This window comes from Rhineura floridana, chromosome 11 (assembly GCF_030035675.1).
Source record: "Rhineura floridana isolate rRhiFlo1 chromosome 11, rRhiFlo1.hap2, whole genome shotgun sequence".
Classification (NCBI taxonomy): Eukaryota; Metazoa; Chordata; class Lepidosauria; order Squamata; family Rhineuridae; genus Rhineura; species Rhineura floridana.
Window position 1 is genome coordinate 17,532,836 of NC_084490.1, and position 16,866 is coordinate 17,549,701.

The window sequence follows — 16,866 nt, forward strand, 5'->3', positions numbered from 1 at the left end:
GCCCCGCCCCCTCGCTGTCCTCCCCGCTGATTCGAATTACGCTTTCGCGTTCCATCGGCCCGAGAGGCGGCTGGGAAGTTGGTGGAGGAAGCAGCGGCAGCAGCAGCAGGAGGGGAGAGGCAGGAAGGAAGCTGCTGACTGCGAGCTACGCGGTCATCTGATCCCAGCCCAGCGTCCGGCAGGGAGGGCGAGGACGGAGGGAGCTAACAGCAGCCAAACTGCCTGGCCTGGCGGCAGCTTCAACTCCGCATCCACCTTCCTTGTGCCTCTTTTCCCCTCTCCCCATGCCAATGCATCCTGCGCTCCTTCTTCAGCCTTATTCTCCCCTTCCCCCGAGCCTCCATTGATGCCTAAGGTTCTCCTTCCCTCGTGCTTTGAGACTTGGCACATCTCTGCTGCCTTTCCTTTTTCCCTTTATATCCTTCTTCCGTTGCTCCCCTTCTCTCCCCCCCCCGCATCTTAAAGGGAAAAAGAGACTGCCAAATATTTGGAGACACTTTAAGATTCTTCCTGTTGGCGTAGATCTCTCTCCCTGATGTGTTCACCCTCATTCTCCTCCTTTAATTCGTATTTCACTTCTTTCCTTTCTGCCCCCTTCCGTCCCCCCCAACACCTTATATTGTTGCTCCCTTTCCACCATTGAAACTATCTGTCAGTGTGCGAGTGGTGTCACTCCTCTTTTTTAAGCATTTATTTTTGAAGCCAGGCAGGCTTTTGGAAGGAACTAAATTCCTCTTCTTTTCTGGACATTTTTTAAAAATAATTTTTGTGGTCCTTAATATTCAATTCATCACTTTTGGGGGGGGCAGAATCACGAATTTTGGCCTGAGGATTTGTATTTCCTCTCCTGAATGCTGGGATTTTTAAAAAGCTATTTTAGAAGAAGTCTTCTCCATCCTGTGTTTGTTTTTTTGGTTCTGAATTTCATTTACTTCTTTCCCTGAGGGACCAGCTTGAAGCTCTTCATCAATTGCAACACCTTTTGGCAACCCTAACCCTTTGGGAAGAAATATTCTATTGTCTACTTTTTTCTTCTTAGTGATTTTTTTCTTTCCATTTGTTCCGTCCCATCTGAGGAAAACCTAATATCTTAATAAACTGTGGATCCGTGTTAGATCTGCAGACTGCACACTCTTTTAAAAATACAAAACAGCAAATAGACATTTGACACTGTGTGTTCTACAGATTGTTGACATAGGAAGAAACTCTCTTGGCAGACGGAAGCGTGTTCCTTGTCATCTGACTTTAAGGAAGCAAAGATTTGGACGGAGAAGTTTAACATCTGTGCTCCAAAACCTGGAGGGACATTTGGCAGAAATAAAGGCTTCAACTCTCCCATTTCTGAAGATAACGACTGTGTATCCTTGCGTCTTGACAAATCAATCTGATATTGTATTTGGAAGTTTTTCAGGATCTTTTGGGAAAAAGAAAAGAGGCTGGCGTGCTCAGCACCACGTCCTGATTAATGGCAATGGGTCTTTGAGATAGAACAAATTTCCCACTGGAAAGTGTGGGAGTAAGTGGAGAATCCCTGCAGGGAGGACTGAGCGTGAAAGAAACGGGAGGAGGAGTTGAGCTAGCACATGAATGGCTGCCAAAGATTATGACCACTTGTTCAAACTACTCATCATTGGGGACTCTGGTAAGTATTGGGTTTGTTCGTTGTTCCCCAATCTTTTGTTCCCCCCTTTTCTATGTTGTTATATTTGACTGTTTTGTTCTGCTGCCTTTTTCATTCTTCCTTAATTATGTCCCTCTTTCTATAACTTTTTGACCCTCTGGCTTTTCATTTTTCATTCCATACTTTTAATCCTCCCCCCCATTATTTGTTTTTACAGTGTTTGCCCTGTTTTTTCCCATCTTTCCCCTCCTTTTGTCTCTCTCTGCAGTCCTGTCTCCTTCATATCTTCTAATTGGCTGTTATTGCTTGATATGGATTGAGCTTTTTGTTTTTGTTTGTATTTAAACCTGTTTAGAATCATAGAATAGTAGAGTTGGAAAGGGCTTATAAGGCCATCGAGTCCAACCCCTCACACAATGCTGGAATTCAACTTAAAGCATACCTGACAGGTGGCTATCCAGCTGCCTCTTGAATGCCTCCAGTGTTGGAGAGCCCACCACCTCCTTAGGTAATTGGTTCCATCGTTGTACTGCTCTAACAGTTAGGAAGTGTTTTTCTGGCTTCTGGTAAGTACAGCCCATTATTCTGTGTCCTGCACTCTGGGATGATTGAGAAGATATCCTGGCTCTCCTCTATGTGATAACTATTCAAGTATTTGAAGAGTGCTATCATATCTCCAGACTTCTCTTCTTAAGGCTAAACATGTCCAGTTCTTATAGTCTGTCCTCATAGGGCTTTGTTTCCAGTCCCGGATCATTCTTGTTACCCTCCTCTGAAGCTGCTCCAGTTTGTCTGCATCGTTCTTGCAGTGAGGTGTCCAGAACTGGACTCAGTACTCAAGATGAGACCTAGACAGTGCCAAATAGAGGGCACTATTTCTTGTCATTCTTCCTCCAGCCCTTTACTTGTTTCTCCTTCATACCTGCAAATATCTCCACACAGATTAACATGCACAAGATAATCCAATGAACTTCTTAAGGAATTTGGAAGTAACAGGGTTGACAGGGCTCTCTTACCTTGTAACTTTCTCCCTTTTAATATATGGCTTTTTCTTGCCTTTCCACTGTTTCAGCACCCCATATTCTCATGGAGACTTATTTTATGGAAAGCTTACTCAAAATGCAGTAAGACATTTTTGGCAGTTTTTCCACAAGACTCAGTTGTGCTGATTTGTAGGATTCCCAGCATCCTTTGGGCCTAGTTGCGCCCGCCTGTGAGGACTGCACCTAGGAACTCTCAATATAGCTATTTCAGCAGAAAAGTGGGGTTTACAAAGCTGCTGTTTTGTACTCTGAGATGGCATGAATTTATACTACAGCAAACCAAGGACAATCCTCCTCAAATGGCTTCTTAAAATGCTCCTGGGTAAGTCATTCAGTACCCTGGTATGTTTAAAATACTCTTTACAGTCATTCAGATCTACCCTTATGCTTCAGGCCTGGCCAAAAACTAATTTTCTTAGCAACTTTTTAAGGTCTCTATGCAATTAAGTTATACTCGGAAAAGGCCCATTGAAATTAATGGTCCTAAATTAGTCATGACCATTAATTTCAATGGTCTATGCTTAATGAGGTCCCATCTGTGGTGTACTATTCATTTAAGTTGTATTACACCACCTTTAACATTCATGGCTTTCCCCAAGGAATCCTAGAAACTGTAGTTTGTTAAGGGTAGTGAGAGTTGTTAGAGACCCTCTATTCACCTCACAGAGCTACATGCTCCAGAGTTCTCTGGGAAGAGGAGTTGATTGTTAAACCATTCTGGGAATTGTTAGCGGGGGGGGGGGAACAGGTCTCCTAACAAGTCTCAGCACCCTTACCAAACTACAGCTCCCAGGATTCTTTGAGGGAAGCCCAGACCATTTAAAATGGTATTATAATGCTTTATATGTATAGTGCAGATGCGGCTTATGTCTAATATTGGATACAACCCTTAGCAACTGGTACAGGGGTACTCCCAGTTGCTAAGCCATTGTTTGAAATTGTTGGACTCGATCTCCCATCAGCCTGAGCCAGCATAGCCAGTGGTCAGGGATGAGGGGAGCTGTAGTTCAGCAACGTCTGGAAGTCCACAAGTTAGCCACCCCTGGTTTTAAAGCATTACCTATTCAGCTGGCTGCAATCCTACACCTACTTATTTAAGAGTAAGTCCAACTGAACTCAATGGGACTTTCTCTGAAGTGTTAACTTACTTTACACATCCTGTTCTGATGCCGAAATAATCTGCAGTTGATTCTGTTCAGCATATTAAGCAGGTAGGGCCTGATCTCTTCAGATCCACATTCTTGTTGCGCTACAGTGATATTAGAATCATAGAATCGTAGAGTTGGAAGGGATCTATAAGGCCATCAAGTCCAACCCCTCGCACAATGCTGGAATTCAACTTAAAGCATACCCGACAGGTGGCTGTCCAGCTGCCTCTTGAATGCCTCCAGTGTTAGAGAGCCCACCACCTCCCTGTGTCATTGGTTCCATTGTCGTACTGCTCTGAAAATGGAAATGGACTGCCTTCAAGTCGATTCTGACTTATGGCGACCCTGTGAATAGGGTTTTCATGGTAAACAGTATTCAGAGGGTGTTTACCATTGCCTTCCTCTGAGGCTGAGAGGCAGTGACTGGCCCAAGGTCACCCAGTGAGCTTCATGGTTGTGTGGGGATTCGAACCCTGGTCTTCCAGGTCGTAGTCCAGCACTTTAACCACTACACCACACTGGCTCTCCGTACTGCTCTAACAGGAAGTTTTCCCTGATGTTCAGTTGAAATCTGGCTTCCTGTAACATGAGTCCATTATTCCATGTTCTGCACTGTGAAATGCTCGAGAAGAGATCCTGGTCCTCCTCTGTGTGACAACCTTTCAAGTATTTAAAGAAGGCTATCATATCTCCCTTCAGTCTTCTCTTCCCAAGGCTAAACATGCCCAGTTCTTTCAGTCCCGTGATCATCCTCGTTCAGCCCTTATTCTGCCCTTAGGTCCAAAAATAATAGGAACAAAACCTCAAAAGGGCTGAGTGTTGTACCTAGTATCAAATTTTTGAGGTGTTGGTGTGAATGTAGAATTCCTCAGTCGAATTGGAAACTATTGCTTAATAATATTACTTCCCTCCATTCATTCATTCTACTTCTCGGACAGAAATAGTTTCTCAGGTGGCTTGCTGCAATTACAATGCAGTACAAGAGGCTGCTTGTGTGTGTTTTGTACACAGATGAAAATGAGAGGCAGGCTCTGCTCTCGGGCCTGCAAGACTCGCAAGGGAAGTGGAAGAGAAAGGCAGAAGAGGAAGGAGATCAGTTTGACAATGCCAGAACAAAAGAGATGAGTTAACAAGGATTGATATCCAGTTTGGGCCAGGCGAATTTTTTGCCGTTGCATCTACTTTTGCTTGCATAGAGGTGGTGCAGCTACCCGGTAGTCCTTGTTCCTCAAAGGATGGGAGGGAGGAGGGAGGTTTCCCCTTGCCTCTGCAACTGATAGCTGGAGCCAATTTCTTTCTGATTGTGGCTCCCTGGCAGCTGTGCTTTGATGGCTGAAGCCAGGCTGATCTCCTTGCTGTAATATCCTTCCTGGAAAGGGGGAGGAACAGCTCTCCTCTCATTGGTTACAGAGGCCAGAGTGACCTTCCCCTTACGATTTCACCTCCCAGGCTTCTAGCTCTGCCAGTCATTCCTATGTAGCTTCTTTATTGCTTCCTGTGGGGAGGCCTTGTCCAGTTTCATAATTACCTTTTTAAAATAAATAAATGTGGTGCAGGACTGGATGTGAATATAAACATCAGAAGCTGCCTTATGTTGCATTGGAACATTGGTCCATCTAGCGTAGCAATCATCCTGAACTCTGGGGTCCGTTTGGACCCCCAGGTGCACTTTTCATCATGCAATTTACACATAAGTAGACCTACAGGGGCATCCTAGGACATTGTCATGAATGTTAACCTGTACAGTGTCCCCAGATTTCAGCCAGTTACCACGTCATTGTTTTCCTTCTGGGGGGAAAAACCCCTGGGGTCCAAAAATACCCTAGAAGCCCTGGGGGCACATTTCTGCCTTTTATTGTGTAATTTACCCATGAGTAGACTTACAGGATTGTCCTTCTGGGAAATTGCCACAAACTGTCACCCATACAATGTCCCCAAATTTCAGCCAGTTACCACTTACCATTTTCCTTCTGGAAGCAAAAAAAACCCCACCGAACCCCACCGGGGTCCAAAAATACCGCAGTTTACTCAATATGCATGGAGAAGGAGACAGTGTATACTGCTCAGAAAAATTGTACCTCCTCTGATTAAGTGGTGCTTTGGTAGTGTCAAGCACACTTGTGGTGACCAAAAAAAGAGGGTCTTCTGGGGTACAAAGTGACCCCATCCTTCCATTGGAAATCTCATTGGGTCCAAATATAGCCCCAAGTCAGGCAAGTGTGATTTTTTTTAACAGTCAGGATGAATCTTAGGGCTGTCCAGGGTGTCAGGAAGGGTTCTTTTCCAGCCCTATCTGGAAATGCCAGGGGATGAGCCTGGACTTTTTTTAAAAAATGCAGTGTGTGATGGAATTGAAAATGGAACAAAAGTCCAAACTGGACGAGTGAAGGAAGCAGGAAAGGAGGTGTTGGTGTGCTCACATATGGCTCTCGAAATGATAATGTTGCTCTAGCAGTGTGGCGTGCAAAAGAAAAAGAAATTGCTTGGTCCCCTGCCCCTGAGGGCTTACAGTCACAAGTGGTAATAAGAATGAGGTAGAGGTGGATTGGAATTAACTGGTGCTACTGGGTCTTTTAGCTAAGGAGGAGACAGAATTCGGTAATAGTGATAGCATTGTACAGCTAGTGGGGGGTGGGGGCAAGGGATTTTTTTCCTCACAGAACAAATGTGGAGCCCAGGTGAAATTCTTAGCCTCAGGGTTAAAAAGGGCCAATAAGGCCCTGGCATTCCTGAGGCATCTTGTGTGTACCAGTGAGGTATTTTGTTGGAGTCAGTGTGTTTCTGAATACCAGTTGCTGGAAAATGCAGGCGAAGAGAGTGCTCTAGATGTGCCACTGGCCTGACCAGCAGGGTTTTCCCTTATGTTCTTACAGCTCTTCCTACCCTTTCCCATCTTACGAGGGTTGGTAGGCAGAAGGCCTGATGTGTCGCAGCACTGGGCTCCTACTGGGAGGAAGGGCGGGTATAAATTTAATAAATGAAATAAATAAGTCAGAAAGGGAAAAATTATTGATCAGCCTTGAGTGTTCCCATGGATGGGTGGCACCTCTGAGGTATCGAGAAGGACACAACCAGAGCTCCCATGAATCAATGGTCAGTGCTCTGTGGGAAATTTTGAACTGGAAAATATTCCAGATTTTTTTTCCCTTGAAATTTTTCCAGAAGCCCCAGATTGGTTGGAACTGGGTTTCATAAACGAAACCAGAGGGCTCGCTTGAAGAAAGCTAATCACGACTTTGAAACTGTCCTATTTGGCTGGTATTCTATCCCATTCGTTACGCTATTGATTATTTTTAGGAAACAATGCATTTTTTTTGAAGTTGACTTTTTTCTGTGGGGGGAAAATAACAGTGAAGAATTTTCTACCCCACATCACTGTCCATACGGATTGACAACCACCAGGGGTCGAAGTGGGTGGGATATAAAGCTTTTTACCTCTAGTAAGAGCCTGCTGCACATTGCAGGTGTTGCATGAAAGGTAAGCCAGCCTCTGCTTGATAATGAGCACTCTCGAGGATCCCTTGGAGACACACGGAGAAGGCTGGGAAGGGTTAGTACAGCCACAGGGCACCCTCTTAAGAATTCTTTTTTCCCAGCTTCTCCCCCTCTAAATCCTTAGGAAAATTGACCTGTAAAGGAGATAAAGATAAGCACATAAATGTTGAACAGTGGCTGTGATCCCGTCCAGCTTTCTCTGGGGAGCCTTTGGAATTCTTAACAGCCAGAGCCTGCCTTTAGAGATGGATGTGGGGGGCCTGCAACAAAAAGTTGCAGTGTGGAGTGCCCCAGTTTGGAGAGCCAGCCATGCCTTCTTCCAGGATATCCCATTCCCCTCTCTTCCCCACCCCACTTTTCCATCCCCTCTGTCAACAGAAACTCAGCATTTCAGCATGCTCCATCCCTATTGGGCTATTTTTGTAGGGCTTTGCCCTCTTAGGTGTTTTTCCCCTAGAGAGTTTTTTCTTTTGTATTTTCTGCACACCTTTGATTTCTCCCGCTGATACCTCGGGGCCTTGTTCTGGCTACAGCCTTGTTGGCTGACCTCAGCTGGGGTTGCTGCAGGAGGGAGTGATACTTCCTAAGCCATCTTGACCATCTGCTAAAGCTAAGCCTGTGTCTCTACACATTTCTTCTTTGCCATCACCTTCCTCGCCTCCCTTTGGTGCTCTTTCTGTGTTGAGTTGGAGAATGTAAAGCTTCTCTAGGCAGAGACCTCTCATCTTGTGTTGCTCTGTAGCAGGGGTGGGGAACCTCAGGCCTGGGAGCCAAATGTGGCCCCCAAGCCTCTTCTGCCCCTGGAATTTTCCCCAGGCCACACCCCTTACCGGCCCTGCTTCACTCCCCAAGTGCTTTTACCCAGATGGAATGTGTCCTGGAACTCTGGCCATATCTGCACTTTCAACAGTCTTGGCTTCCCCCAAAGAATTTTCAGAGTGAACAGTCAATCCCTCTTCCCAGGGAGCTCTAGGAATTGTAGCTCTGTGATGAGAATAGGCAGTCTCCTAATAACTCTCAGCACCCTTAACAAGCCACAGTTCCCAGGATGCTTTGAGGGAAGCCATAGCTGGAAAGATGCTGCTTTGAAGATACGGTGCATTTCGCTTGTTGAGCTGCTTGGTTTTTTGGTTTTCCCTAATGGTTAGTACAGAGTTTAGGTTTCTTGGGGGGCTTCCAGGCAGGTGCTTATTGTGGGATTGGTGCTGCTTGTGGATGCACTTTTTCTGTAGCGCCCACACAGCATCGCTGGCATCAAAATGCCAGCTTATACCCCCCCCATTTAATTTGGATTTACCTTTTCCAGGAAAAATCCTATAGGGTTACAAAAATCATATCTCAAATTAAGCATTTGTCCTGGAATTGCAAATTAAGCACTCATCCTGGAATTGTGTGTTTGAGCTGCTATCCCTGTCTGTCTTTATAGTTATTGTGTTTATATATTTTTCATGCTTTTAGCATTATTTTGTAAGCTGCCTGTGTGTATGTTTGTGTGAGAGAAACAGAAGGTGGGATATACATACATACATACATATTTCTAAATAAAAACTGTAACATGTAACCAGGCACTAATTCAAAAGTTGTGTGTGTGCAGTGAAGGCAGGCACAAAGAAGGAAAAAATACAGAATTCCAGGTGCTAGGAATAAGGTTTATTCCACCCCTGATATATTTTGTAAACAAAAATCCTTCCTCAAGAGCACTATAAATATATGAGTAATATAAAACAGGAAATTCGGCTAGTGAGTACAGAATATTGTAACTGGTTCCAGTTTATATAAATTCATTTTGGATAAAGAATTATTTGGTTACAGTTTGAGCCTCGCTTAATCGGGCTGTTTGGAAGTTCTCAATATTGTCTCATTTTTAGGTGTTCTGTTTTGAACTAGGTTTTGTTATGTTTACACACTTTACATTCTTGCAGTTGTTTTACGAAAGCATACTGATAATTTTTGGTATTTCATATGTGATTATGAGAATGTAGGTCTGTTCGGACATTTGCTTGAACCGTGAATGCCAAACTGTAGTGCAATTTTGTTGTGTTTGCTCTCCCCTGCTTCGCTCAGCCCCTGACCCTCCTCATGTTTTGTAAGTTGCTTTTGTGAAATAAAGTGACTAATAAATATAATTGCTGACAATGATATTGTTGTTGCATGGGGAAGGCCTGCAAAGGAATTCAATTTGCATTTGCTTGAACGCAAATAGAACTTTCTGCAAGGACCCTGATAATGGGGTGTGAACACATATAGTGTTACACTTCATTATATTTTATCCTCTCTATCCCATTGCCTATGTATGTATGTTTGTATATTTATAGCGCCTTGGGGAAGGATTTCCTCTCAAAAGGCATTGGGCCTAGAATAAATCTTATTTCTGGCACCTGGAGTTCTTTCCTCTGTTTTTTACCAGCCTGTACCCTATCTTTGTATTTAACAATGGCAACCAAGAGGGACTCCTTCCATTTTGGAATGGTTCAGGAAGGCCCCTACACCTCTTCAAAGGACTCAGAGGTGTCATCGGGTGTATGAAAGGGCCTACCTAATTTGCAACTGCTTTGGGGAAGTTCAGCACTCGGACAAGAGAAGATAACATTTGGGTCTTTCAGTCTTGCTGTGGCTCTGCTCAAGAAATGGTGGTGAAGGAGGAGAAGAGGTGGGGGTGATAAGCTGTGAGGGCAAGAAACTCTTTCAGAGCCATGTCAGAAGGTGACATCTCTCAGTAGATGAGTAGGATTTGTCACATGGATACCTGTGAAGGTTGTCTGACTGTGTTATATGACATGAAATAATCTTGTAGGGTTTTAGCCAATGCTAGTCTTATTCAGAGTCGAACTATTGAAATGAATGGACCTAAATTTGTCTATTTTAATGGGTCTACCCAGAATAGGACTAGTATGGGATACAGCTCATAGTATGTACATGGCTACAATGGCAGCCCCAACAGGCACCTTCCCTCCTGTTCCTCTTCCTCCTTGTGAAACCCTCTCAAATCCTATTTATAAATGGTGTTGTGTGTTTAGTGACTTCTGGGCTGTATATCCCATCTTCTCTCTCCACACCCCCACCGCAAATGAGGATCGCGTTCACTGCAATCACGTTGAGGTATAATCGTTAATCCTCAGTGTGTTTCCCCCATAATCCCTTGCGAGTTTCCATTGCCACTCTCTACCCTTCCATGGGACACAAAAGCTTTGACAGGGAGTGGCCACCTTGAGTACATACGCCAGGGCGGGTGTGTTTGCTTTGGGTGGGGAGCAGGCAACCTTTGCTGAAGTGATTGCATTTGCCTCAAAGGTTGTTAAAAATTAAAGGGGAGGGGGAACCATAAGGGCTGAATTTTGTATGACCTATTGTCTTTTTCCTCTTCCTGTCTAGGGGTTGGGAAAAGTAGTCTCCTACTCCGCTTTGCAGACAACACCTTCTCTGGTAAGTAAGTGCACCCCTCTGTTCTGACTCACTAGGGTTTAGGGTACACCACACATTTCAAGCACATTCTTTTCCCCCAAAGAATCCTGGTAACTATAGCTTGTTAAGGGTGCTGGGAATTGTAGCTCTGTGTGGGGTAAACTACAGCTCCCAGGATTCTTTGTTGGGGGAGGGGATGTGCTTTTAAATATATGATGTATGCAGCCTCCGTAACCAATCCGCTCACATATATGAAGGAGGGGCCAAGACTCTACCTATCAAACATATTGCAATATTAGCCATATTTACTTATTCTTTTCTACCTTTGCTCTCCCCCCCCCCGACACACAGTTGCCATCGCGTGAGAGGGAGAGCAGGGATGAGCCCATTGGTTTTGCCCCGTCTTCCACATCCCTAATTCTACAGCCTCCCCACCCCATGTATTAGGGACTAAATGTCTGCCGAAGAGGCCTGCACTATGCAAATAGGCCTCCTGTGTGGGTAGAGTAGGCTCCCTGCTGCAGACATTCAGCCCTCAACGCAGGAATGGGGATGTGCAGGGTGGGGGGCAGCGAGCTCATCCCTACTCCCACCATGCTAGTGGGAAGAAGGATTGGATAGGGCTGCTGTTGCAACCCAGTCTGCTTAAAGCATCCATGGGCAGTTGCTTGTAACACACTTATTGTTTTTTAAATCAATTATAAGATACAATGGGGCCCAAAAGGAACTCAGTTTAATTTATGTGGCATTCCTCGGTTAATTTTGGCTACAGAATAAACAGATAGACTATTGTTCTAGTTTGCTTAACTTATTTCACACCTTGATTCCATTTGCACTGCTGAAAAAGCTATAACAGAGCCCTTGACAGTTGCAGATTGCATGTCCTTTTAAAGTGTTGCAGCACAGACCATCTTTTTAGAAAGAATCCTTCCTCTCTCTCTATCCTTGCGTGCAGCTGCTTCTGTTGAGTCATCTCTGACCACTTTATTTGGGAAAACTGAGATCATGATTTACTTCATCCCAGCTTGTTAATTGCATATTGTACAACATCCGTTCTTATAACAAACTTTGTGAGAGAGGTTGCTCCTGTCCCCTCTGCTACAGATCAGGCTGAGAGACTTGCCCAAGGACACCCTGTGAATCTGTGCCCCTAACTGTATCTCATCTCACTGTGGTGCTTGCAATGTACTTTGACATTGCAACCATCACAGTCAGTGTGAGTATCTTTTAATGCCAAGAATTATGGATGGTGCTCATGATCACCTGTTTCTATCTCTGTGGTCTACATATTTCCATCTGTCTGTTGTCTGTACTTTCCAGTATTATTTTTACACAATTTTGTATTCTCCTGTTTGTGCATTTCTAGTTTGTCTATAAATCTTCTCAGCAGTTTTCTCCTTCTGCCCTAACTCCCTGCTCTAACTCTTTTGTTCCCTTCCCTGTGTCTCCCACAGGCAGCTATATTACAACAATTGGGGTAGATTTCAAAATTCGGACGCTAGTGATAAATGGAGAGCGGGTGAAACTGCAGATCTGGGATACTGCTGGACAGGAACGGTTCCGAACCATCACCTCCACGTGAGCCTGGCACAGAAATGGGGATACCTGGGTATTCTGTGGGGCAGATGATGGAGTTATTCTGAACACCTGAGTTGTGAAAGGCCGTGGGTGGGGGTTAGTCTAGGTGTTAGTTGGCCAGAATGCATGCATGTGGGGAGTGAGCCACCTTGTAACTTCATAGAAAGGTGGGGTATGAATCTATGATAAAAAGATGTGGAATGGCTGGGATTTCTGAGTTCAGAGGAAATTATCCTTTCCAGGGGAGGTGCAGAGGCTTATTCTTGGATCTGGATCCAATCTTATGGTCTCTTTTTCTCCTTTGATAGGTATTATCGTAACACTCATGGCGTCATCATTGTGTATGATGTGACAAACGCAGAGTCCTTCGTTAACGTCAAGCGTTGGCTGCATGAGATTGGGCAGAACTGTGACAGTGTCTGCAAGATCTTGGGTGAGTGACTCACAGTTGTAGTCCTACCTTCCCCCGCTCAGCCTTCTGATGTTTAATGGACTTATGTTCCAAGTTCAGAGTCATGTTCCTATCACAGTACACTAAAAGCTAGTCATGCTAAGCTGAGAGCCAAAAGATTTCCCAAGATGCACTTATCTCGTTGATACTGGGCCACATGGAATCTTTATACCCCTGGTGAGTGTGGCTTGTATCTTAACTTTTGGCCATGCACAGCTGCTAGTGGGTCTTGGGAACATCAGACCGGAGGAGGTGTCCTTAGATTCATTCAGGCTTAGGTTAGATCAGTGATTCTCAAACGGTGCGCCCAGGCACACTGGTGCGTCCTAAGAGGTGGCTAGGTGTGCCTCAAATATTATGAAAGTATATTTTTAAAATGAGAAGAAACCCCTTTGTACAGGGTAAGTAATAGTTTTCTATAGTTTGTTATTTTTATTCATAGTTTAAAATATATTAATATATTTTTAATTTTGTACATGAAGTGCGCCAGAAAACTTTTATGTTTTACAGTGTGCCGCAGACCAAAAAGGTTTGAGAACCACTGGGTTAGATCACGCATATTGCTTCCTAATTGCTGTAGGAACAGATTTGCACAGAGGATGTAACTTCTGAGCCACTGTGGAAGTTCCTTCTGAATTGCTGTGGCTTCATTCAGGGATAGGATGATGATGGTGATAATTATTTAAATTGCCTATAAAATTCTAAGTGCTGCACATTGGTAAAGGATAAGATGGTCTCTTTCTGCAGACAATCAAATAGACATGACTCAAAAGAGAAAGGAATGGGAAGCAAACGTTGGAGCAGCTGCTTCTTTACTGGTCAAAGTATGGGGCCAGGTTGCTCTCCCCCTTGCTGTTATGTTCTTCCTGGGAGGCAGGGGGTTATATAGCCTTTGAGTGGCCCTAGGTCACCTGGCTGGTGGTGCATTGTGTTCTTTCATGCGGGGAGAGGGGGAAGCACTGCATCCTCCATGCAGTTGCTCGGGGGGGGGAAGGAATGGTTCAGACCACAGCTTGGAAAAGTTACTTTTTTGAACTACAACTCCCATCAGACCCCAGCCAGCACATGCTGGCTGGGGCTGATGGGAGTTGTAGTTCAAAAAAGTAACTTTTCCAAGCTCTGGTTCAGACCATGCCTGTGGAGGTGATGATGATTCTGACCCTCCAAAACCAGCCTTCAGTTTTAGGAAGGCATCCCAGCATGCTCTAGGGCAGGCTTCCCCAACCTGGTGCCCTCCAGATGTCGGGTTACAACTTCCGTCAGCCCCAGTAAGCATGGCCAATGCTTAAGGATGATGGGAATTCTTGTCCATCAATACTTGGAGGGCCACAGGTTCCCCAGCTGTCTCAAATGAAGGGAAGAATACCATGCAGCATGGTAGGCTAGCCATGCTGACTTGCGGAAAGTATCTTTGGGAACTGACAATATCAGCTGGAGGACATTTCCTGGGTGAACCTGGAGTGCATTGTTGCGGGAACACTTTTTGTGGTTTGCCCTTCATTTTTAAAGCTGGGAAAAACATTGCTCAGGCTTTGCAGTTTGACCCAAAAACCAAGAATCAGCCTGCAAACTAGTTAAGCTGTTCTAAAGTTCTTGGAAAAGGGAAATTAAAAGTACTAACTGATTATAAACCAAGTACCTAATTCTTGGCACATTATAGGTCCTAGGAAGTTCCCTTATAAAAGATTGTCTTTCTAAATCAGTACTATGTACTCTTAATCGGCAGCAATTCTTCAGTCTTGGGCAGACTCTGGTCCCCCCCCCCCGTCACTTAGCTGATCCTTTTCTGGAGGTGCCATGGATTAACCTGGGACAACTCAGCCAAGGTCACTCCGTTTTTCTAGGGAGAATTGTTTCCTAACACCTTAAATCAGCACAACTGTTCAAGACAATACATGGCTCTGTGATCTTATTAGACAGTCTGGTTTCTGTGGAGCAGTTGTACTGCTTTGGCTTGGTAATTTACGAAGCAATTTTCCTTGGAATACTTGGAATGTGTCAATAACCATTATGTTAATAGTGGATTGATTTGTATTTTGTAAGGAAGCGACTTATTCGTATGTAAACCACTTTGAGGTCACTTGTGACAAAAGTGATGTATAAGTTCAGCTAAATAAAAATAAATAAATAAAAAGTATTTAAACATACTGTCTCTACAGCTAGTACTCTTTGGGTATTTTCTGCTATAATACTTAAAGCTGTTGGATCTCTTTTGTTGCTTCTGCCGCCTCCTCTTCCCCTCCCCCAAATCATGTCAGTGGGTAACAAATGCGAGGACCCATCACGGAAGCAAGTGGACACAGCGGACGCCCGGCGGTTCAGTGAACAAATGGGGGTCCGCCTCTTTGAGACCAGCGCCAAGGAAAACCTCAACGTTGAAGAGGTATTGGATAGGGAGGGTGTGAGGCTGGAGACAAGAAGGGGCATTGATGTGCAAGAGCTGTAGAGCAGGGATGGGAACCTGTGATTTCCTAGATGTTTCTGAACCACAACTCCCATTATCTATGTGCTATTCTGGCTGGGGGTGATGGGAATTGGAGTCCAAAATCATCTGGAGGGCCACAGGTCCCTCAGTCCTGCTGTAGAGGAATGTATCTGTGCATGGCGGAGGGGCTTAGCAGGGAGAGGAAGGTTCAGCTTCTTGTCTCTTCCTCCACCATAGATGTTCAATGCCATCACCGCCATGGTGCTCCGAACCAAACAGGAAAATCTGGCGCGACTCCAACAGCAGAATGAGGTTGTCAAAATCAACAAGCCCAAAAAGAAGCCATCTGTCAAGAAATGCTGCTGAAGGGACAACCTCTGTATTCTCCTCTTCTTCCCCGCCCCCAAATCCTGAGCGTGACTGACTGGACTGTGGAAGGGCGGGTGGGTAAAAATAGATGCCGTATGCGTGTGCATGTGTGACGGGGGGGAGGTGAGGCTGGAATCTTGATGGGAGGGCACAAGAATGTGTATGAATGCTCACAGCACTGGAACTACACTCCCCTCCCCACAGCCCTTGGGGAGCTTGAGTTGCTGGGATGGAAAAATCTATATTGGCACTGAAATGCCTCCTTGGTTTTGAGGCAGGGGAGATGGGGCACATTGAAGAGCATTAAAAACATTTCCTGAAACAAATTGTATCAAGATGATGAATAGTCCCCCTTCCCCCAAAAAAAGTTACAGTGTTGCCTATAAACTCTCTTATGTATTTTATTCCTCTTCTTCCTTCCATTCCCACCCTGTGTTGCTATGGCAGTGCAGCACAATATCCATTGTTGGGTCACTCACTATAAAATATGTGTGTGGGGGGGGAGGAAATGGGTATCTTTTGTGCGTGGGGGGAAGACAATACAGCAACATCTGTGGCTAATGAGGGGTAGGATGAAACGGAGGAAATCCAGGACAACTCACAATACTTCCCCTAGCAATAGTGAGGATTGCCTCCGTTTTCTTCTCAGTTGGGGTTTGCTGAGCAATGGGAACACTGTCCTGAGGCCTGGTTAAAACCCAGGATGTAATCTTCTCCCACTTGGATCTGGAATGGGATTATTAATCTGTTCCTCATATGCCCCCCCACAATCCTTTGAGAGACTAGCCACCTATGTTCATATTCAAAAATAGTGTTGCGACTGAAAAGCCTCTTCGTAACCTCCCTGCCCTACACTTGAAACTGAGGTTGGGGTGCCATCCTGTCTCCTTGGCCTCCCTCCTGAAATTGTGGAACTAATTGGAAGGTATGCTCCAAACTAGGAATATGAAACTCTATCTGGATGTGGTAGATGGTCTGCACCGTACAACTCCCAAACTCTGGGTACAACAGGGTGAAATTGTATCTGCCCTCCCTGTGTCTTTAAATATGGGGACCCTTTGACTGTGCAATATGTCCGCTTCATTAATTTTATATACACAAAAATGAATTATGTACATAATTAAAACATCTTGTGTTAACCCACTGCTAATGGCATTAATTAAACCTCTTAAGGAGACACCACTATTCAATAAAGAAATTTAGATATGAAACCACCTTATTTTTTTATTTCTGTAAAACATGGCTACCATCCTTTGGTGCCAACAGGAAGATTTTGTCATAATGCTATCTGTTGATACCCTCTGGAATTGCACTTTGTTTTCACCTATATGGAA

At 44.7% G+C, this 16,866-nt stretch overlaps 1 protein-coding gene across 1 annotated transcript; it reads left to right on the forward strand.

Moving 5' to 3' along the window:
- The first annotated feature begins 17 nt into the window (after positions 1–17).
- Positions 18–16,743, forward strand: LOC133366610 (ras-related protein Rab-35-like). Its single transcript, XM_061589893.1, has 6 exons — positions 18–1,642; positions 10,680–10,730; positions 12,164–12,287; positions 12,596–12,720; positions 14,997–15,121; positions 15,401–16,743. The coding sequence occupies exons 1-6, from the start codon at positions 1,588–1,590 to the stop codon at positions 15,527–15,529; spliced, it is 609 nt and encodes a 202-aa protein (XP_061445877.1). The 5' UTR covers positions 18–1,587; the 3' UTR covers positions 15,530–16,743.
- The last annotated feature ends 123 nt before the right edge of the window (positions 16,744–16,866 follow it).

Excerpts from the sequence above, each read along its gene's own strand:
- LOC133366610 (XM_061589893.1), top strand. The coding sequence starts at position 1,588 with ATGGCTGCCAAAGATTATGACCACTTGTTCAAACTACTCATCATTGGG. Across the intron at positions 10,731-12,163 it reads TGCAGACAACACCTTCTCTG|GCAGCTATATTACAACAATT; the intron begins GTAAGTAAGTGC and ends TGTCTCCCACAG. Across the intron at positions 12,288-12,595 it reads TTCCGAACCATCACCTCCAC|GTATTATCGTAACACTCATG; the intron begins GTGAGCCTGGCA and ends CTCCTTTGATAG.